General features: G+C 35.4%; 1 protein-coding gene across 2 annotated transcripts in view; it reads right to left on the bottom strand.

Moving 5' to 3' along the window:
* Positions 1–775: 775 nt before the first annotated feature.
* Positions 776–7332, bottom strand: part of NAB1 (NGFI-A binding protein 1) — a 324965-nt gene continuing 318408 nt past the window's right edge. The window contains exon 8 of one of the 2 annotated variants that reach the window (XM_044075187.1): positions 776–2404. In XM_044075187.1, coding sequence (XP_043931122.1) covers positions 2313–2404 — 92 coding nt within the window. In that variant the 3' untranslated portion in view covers positions 776–2312. The remainder of the gene's footprint in view (positions 2405–7332) is intronic. The other variant, XM_044075188.1, reaches the window with a different exon arrangement.

Raw genomic sequence — 7332 nt, 5'->3', positions numbered from 1 at the left:
GTACAGAATGTAGCCTTCCTGGAGGCATCAGCATTTGATCTCAGAGTCTATTCTTGTCCCTCTCCCAGTGTGATCACCCGTTAGGTCTATTGTCCCAATTTCCAAATGAGTATCCTGCTGTTTAGAACTGCCACAAAAGGAATTATTGAATTAGAAGGAAAGTCTGGACTAAACTCCACTTTTGCAAATAAAATCACCGAAACATAGAGTTCAAAACAGTTTCTTTACTTGTGACTTATACAAGGACCAAGACAGGGTATCTACATGGTAACTTGAAACACAAAGTTGGAAGGTGCCAAAATGAAACTAATAACCAAACAAAAGGCACCAGGTCCTCAGCGAAGTGCAACAGTTTTAATGGGCTAAGACACAGTGTAACAGCAACAAAACTTTGTTTTGTTGCTGTTACACTGTGTCTTAGCCCATTAAAACTGTTGCACCTTCGCTGAGGACCTGGTGCATTTTGTTTGGTTATCTACATGGTAAGCCTTGTGGGAAAAAGCAGGTAAAAAAAAAGGTCCTGACTTGAAAGCAGGTGACATTTTACAAGGACCTTCGGAGAAGGCGACATTTAAAGTTGCAGTATGGGTGCTTTCTAGGTATATTTGTTTAAGGCTCATCAAGTGAGCAGGTAATATGGAAACATAATACATCAAAGTATCATCTATTGAAGGAAGAGCATCCATGCAAAGCAATAAATAAATACCAGCTGAGAAAAAAATGGTTTTACTTAATGCAGTTAAAATATCACATCATAGATTACACAACCAAGGAATCAAATTAAAAAATATATATTTTAATGTTCATGTATAACAAATTAAATACATTAGTGTTTACAACATAAAAAATGGTGCGCATCTTACTTATTGTGAGTTTTTAATTTGATACTTTTTGTCATCTACCTATTCGTACATACAAGTGCTGACCTTTTATCAAATTATTGAAAGATACAGCAACTGTTAACATGCAAATAATAGACAGAATGGCCACAGATAACAAAATGCACTATGTGATGAAACCAGGCTGCTGACAGAAAACTTCTAATACATTATTTCAAGTGTTTTTATTAAGCCTTATCTACTTTGTATGTTTGTAAGATGAACAACGGTGGGTGCAGCCACTTTATGTCCTTCTTGTAACACAGAGACACTGAAATGTCCTGACTGACAGTAAGATACAAACTTTCTAAAATCTCATCACCACATTTCTTATTAATTACATCACATAAGAACAGACAAGTAAGACTGAACATTCATTATTTTGCAAATAACAAAGTCACAACACCTACTGACTAATCTAAGCATTTGTTTTTATAAGAATTCAACAAATATAATCAATAAAACATTAAATAACATGGCATTTTAATAATAATTATTATTTTATTCCAAGTGGTGTTTCAGTTATAAGGCTTTCTTAGTTATTAAAAAATGTGATGCAACATAAATGGCATTATGAAAGACTCTGCATGTGACTTATTGACTTCATCACCTAGGCTGCGACACTATGTTACAGAGAAAATGATACGGACCTTAAAAGGCATACCTTGTTGTGACAAATGGTTCAGTTTTGGACATGCAAAATGTTAGAAAGTATTAATGACACTATGCAAAAGTTGTGATACTTTGGTCAGCAAAGTAAGACTTCCAGGCTGAAAACACAGATAACAGGAAAAATACAGTGGAGGAGACAGAAGGAAGCAGACAATGATTTATATGGTAAAACTAGTATTTCACACAATACTTTTTTTGTAAATGAACAAAGGTTACAAATCAAACTAAGTAGATTTACATGGTAAAACTAGCATTTTACACCTTTTTTAGTAAATGAACAAGATTAAAAATCAGACAGAGTGCTGATACAAATGTTTGTCTTTCGATTCAAATGAATCAATTTGTCGCAGTTTACTATTAGGCCATGACTGCTTAAAATTTCAAAGAAATTTTCAAGTAAAAGGACTATGCCCACAACAGTAATCTCTTCAGAGACCAATGCTGTGTATCTTGTTATAATTAAAAATTAAATTAAACACAGGAAAACCTTAAATAATTAGGCACACAATACAATGCGAACACTGACATACAATATAAACTCCATTAAACAAACATGTGCATCAAGTGACTATTGTACGCAGTTATTGTACATCCCACTTAAAGTAGTATTTTCACTCTTTTCAAGCGAGCAGTTAACTTAGGCTTTGGCGACAGAAGTCAGTAATGTAAACGAGGCAACGCTGGTTATTAAGGCTAATGTTTCTGTGCTTGAGCTGGAGTTTTGAATTTCATCACTCAAAAAATAAGGTTAATGAAAAGAAACTATCTGGAATCTTCAGGCTCTGTTTTGATGACTTTATTTTCAGAGTTATTTTGGACCTTATGGCAGTAGCCTGCTAATAGCCCAGGATTTTCTGGAAAAAAAAAAAAAGAAAAAGACGTTATAATTTGGTGCATGACAAAAAAAAAAAAAACATAAATGGATCTAGTAAAGAAACTTTTACCATGAATCAAAAAGGAAGCGATTACAGTGTCAGCAATAGCACAAGCTAATGCTTTACTGCAATGTGGTTTTATTCAATTTTTAAAAAAAAAAATTTTCTCTCAAGCTAGCACCATAACACAGGGATAAAAAGCATGTGAATACAACCTTCACTTAATGTATTTTGGAGGGAAGATATTTTCTTAAAACCCTTGCTTATGCAATAAAACTCAATGACATTCATACAAAATGACATGGCTTCCAAATGTTCATCTGCCTAAAAATGTGTCTAGTATACAAATCCTCAAACCTCTTGAAAAATTAATTTGGATTAAAAACATGGGCTCCTTCAAACATCAATACTATTAAAATGAAAACTGTTAAGTGCCTTGGTATCTCATAAATACACCACTTACTCTGGCTACAGATTAATAAATTAATTTAATTTTGTTACCCAAGTCTTAGACAGCAAAAGGCTTCTTTACCTGCGTGATCAATATGGGCAATGAAAAACATCCGATTATAGGAAAACCATGAGGCTGCATCTAGACAGTACCACAGACCAGTAAACTTCACAGCCTGCAACTCACAAGTTTCACTAGCCATTTTATCACCCAACTACTGCACCATTACTCTACCGAAAAAGTTGGAACTGTTCTTATGTAAGGAGATGAGCTTAAGTGTGCAACTACCAGTTTATGGGAGAAATCTATGACAAAGTTGTTTTTGGAATTCCACAAAGATGTCCATGAGTAGACTTCTAATCTGTGCAGTGGCTACCAAAAGATGCACAACTTGCAATCAGATGCACAGCATAGTTAACAAAACAGATTAACTGTACATAACAATAAATAGACAGAGGGGCTACTTGCTATACATCTCACAATATTAATACTACATCCAGAGTATCTTTTGTCTGCTTACACTTCATATGCTGAAAGCCCCAAGCCAAATTACAGCTGTTCCATCCCAGAAGGAATTCTCATCTTTTAAGAACAGAACCATCTGTAATATCTTGAACTTCCTGGATAAAACTTGCCTGAATACCAACTGCTTTCCACCAGAGACATGACTTTATTTCTCTTTTCGTTAACAGAAGGTGGGCAAATCTACAAAATAGGGAGTATGTCACTTAAAGAGTGTTTTTAATGCCACAGTATCATTTAAAATGAAAATGAAAGTGACACTAAATAGCGTCAATCAGGTGGCATACATACAGTGGTCATGTGATGTTACAGTTACATGGACTCTCCTTCTCCCAGAGGCAATATAGCTACATTTAATGGCAATTAAAATATAAGAGAGGGAGAAGGCTATACTACACCAGAAATGCAAGGTATATTTCAATATGAAAAATGAAAGATTTGATATCTTTAGGAATTCAAAAAGATTTGTCTACTACAAGTCAATAAGCTGTTGTTACTACAGCCCCCTCCCCATAAAGTCAACCTTGACCCTTTTCAATTCAAGATACAGTGTGTGTAGTTTATGCTATGCAGATGAAGGCATGACTGTAATGATGACATTTCTCATAACTCATTTTTTGAGGAATGAAAAGAGATACCTCCAGCATCCCATGTGGTTCAAAAGCGTTGCAAATAAAGCACCATTTGGGCTCATATGGTGTGGGGTGCATGTGTGGACGTGTGTGGAACATATCTACATATTTTTTTTACTAGACAAGCATTACTGCTCTGTTTAACAAAGTAAAGGTCATCAGACCTAAACTCCGAGACAGTCAAAGCCATACTTTTTCTGTGCTCTCCCCATTGCCTTTTAACAAGTATACAAGTATTTGGTGACTACAGTCAACTGTAATAAACACCAAATGCAGTGACAGCCAAATGAAATACCAATAAAGAATGGAATAAACGTTCTTGCAGACATGATGTGAATGAGAAGCATGGACAGCAGGGAAGTGACCAATGCCTTCTGTTCTATGCTGGACTGATAACTGAGCTTTTGGTGGGTAGCATGCTATAGTAGTGATAAGAGCTCTGCCTTATAATTCCACCGTCTATGGTTCAATCCTCTCCTCTATGTGGAACTTCCTCCCACCTCTGAAAAACATACTAGTTAACCACATAAAAACAGCTTTCCATATATTATATTTATTTACCTTTTCTCCAGGATAATGACCGGAAAGGGTCTGAGAAGGCCAAGTTCACTAACCTGGTTAACTAATAAAATAAAATTAAACTGAATTAAAACTATACCTTAGCCAAAATATATTCTTAAGTCTGTCAGCTGTCTATTCTAGCTGCATGGTGCCCTGTTCACTCTGTTCTTACAAAAGTTCCCATAGCCTCATTTTCTGAAACTCTTCTATAAGCTTGATGACCTCAGTTGGATTGCATATAGTTCAATGATACTCTCAAAGCCTTTTTTATTTCGCAATTTTTTTTTCATTTCTTCTGCATTACTTCTTCACACTGATGATGCATCCATATAAAATTTATAAGAAAAATTCTGAAATAATTCTGCCATATGACCAAGACAAAGCCTTTTATTATACAAGAAAAAATAAAGACCTACATATGCTGGATAAACGTCCCACCAATTGCAAGAAAGAATAGAATCTGATAAAAAAAAAAAAACAGCACGGTGAGGAGAGACCAGGCGGTATTCATACAAATAAAACACCTTTATTATATGAACATGAGCGCTTTCGCAGTACTAATGACTGCTTCTTCAGATGTATACATTTTTCCTCCAGTAAGCCAATTTATATATGAAATGCAAGTCACATGTTCAAACCAATACAATTTTAAAGAGACGGGAGTATTAACAGTAGAAAAACTAAAATAATAAATAATCAAAAATGTCACCATATGAGCGAAAGTGCTCATGTTTGTATAATAAAGGAGTTTTATTTGTATGAATACAGCCTGGTCTTGCCTCGCCCTGCTGTTCTTTTTTATCAGATCCTTTTATTACTTCTTTTTTTTTAATTTGACCAGACACTGAAGAGAAAAAATAAGTGACGTAATAGACTAGGATGGGTTTGAAAGTTAGGTGGCACAACAGACATTTCTAAATGATGCCCCATATTTGCTTTAAAGCCGGCTTATCATGAATGCAGAGAGGGATCATTTACTTTCACTAGTGTAGAGAAACTAGAGATGCCAGCAGCCTGCTATTTTGCAGATTTGACAGTATTCTGTCCGATTATTCCCAAAGAAAGCTTTCAAGCTGCAAGAGAAGATACCTTGGCAGCATGGTAAAAGATGTACGAATGAAATATCAGCAGAGGAACAGATGACTGTAAATGGTCAGAAATGGTGGATGCAAAGGTCAGACATGTGCCACCTGGATAAGGTCAAATAAAAGGTTAACTGTGGAAGTATGCATACATCAGGTGCTGGTGAATCTCAGGGTAGGTAAATGTAAGCTCAGGGGGTACAAATGTGAAGCACCCACATTGGGGCATAGGCAGTAGCAATGACGTACAACGTATAAAAGTAGTGGTGTTGCATGTGTTTCAGTGCATGTAGTGCACATAGCTTCTTCTGTCCAAGAACAACATTTTTTGGTCCACTTTCATTACATTACAAGAAACTGGAAAGTCCACATTCAATCCTCAGCACCCAGTAAATTTGTACTTAATTTATTGCAAATATTGATATTTTTTACGGTACATTAAAGTGCTGCAGAACATGTAAACTTGTGTTAAACTGCATTAAAACAACACACATTTATTTGCATTTGTTTACCAGTTAAGTAAGACAGGGTAAAGCCCCTTTTGAGCAGGGGCTCAGGGAGAAAAGCTCGACAGATAAACAATAACTAAGACAGACTGTACTATTATGCAATTTAGTAGACAAACTATATTTTACAGTAAATACAAGGATAAGAAAAGTGATATTGCCAGTATATACATAAAGAATGCAATGATATCCAGATGTTAAGGATTGGCGGTAGATGAGAGTGTGATGAAGAAGGATGGGAAAGATAAGCAGTGAGGTCAAGGAAAACATATAAGCAAGAAAAGAAAAGGGGAATGACAAGCGGAGAGAGGGAGACAGTTGAAAAAATAAGTAATTTGAGGAAGGAGAGAATAAATTTGATTAACTGGGATGTAAAATGTGACACATCCAATCGTTGAGAAGATGGGATTTTAGTGAGAATTTAAAGTGATGGGGATTTGTAATACTGAGGATAGATGGAGGTAGGGAGCTTAGAGGCATAGCTGGAGTTCACAGCAGCACCATGTGAGTTATAGCTTGGGGTGGCTTGTGCTATGAAATTCTCTGAAGACTCAAGTATACAGGGGAGGAGATGAAAGTAGATAGGGTCATTTTTCAGGAATAATTTTTTGGGTAATTTTCAACTGAGGGAGTTTATTAAGTTAATTTCATTTCAACAGCTATACATTAAATTGACCCCCTTTAATACAACTTTTATTACATATTACAATTCACTTGTTGGCTTATGCGGATATGAAATTTGCTTGACACTAACCCTTTTTCAAATTGGTTACTGTATACAAGTTCAATGATGATTAATTAAGAAATCACTAGATAGCTAAACATTTAATTGTACATTGATCCATGTCATGTTTGGCCATTTTACTTCTTTACTTACAATTTTGTAATTACTTTGTAAGAATTACATTATTCAAAAATGCACTGTTAAAATTAGTTGTTTGTGCCACCAATGCACAAAGCATTGGTAATTTATTTTATAAGTTTTCTGAAATTATTTTTGGAATGTGGACATTTGGAACGTAGATATTTGGGACAGATTCATAACCCAGAGGCTCCCTTCACTCTGGAATAAAATCCCAGTCCAGGTTAGGCAGAGTCCCTCATTGACTCTCTTCAAGAGGAATCTTGATGCGTGGATGGGGGATCGTTGGTT

Source organism: Protopterus annectens, chromosome 6.part0 (assembly GCF_019279795.1).
Source record: "Protopterus annectens isolate FY-2018-M chromosome 6.part0, PAN1.0, whole genome shotgun sequence".
NCBI classification, from domain to species: domain Eukaryota; kingdom Metazoa; phylum Chordata; order Ceratodontiformes; family Protopteridae; genus Protopterus; species Protopterus annectens.
The sequence above is the reverse complement of the archived record's forward strand: the minus strand, read 5'-3'. Positions and strand labels throughout refer to the sequence as shown.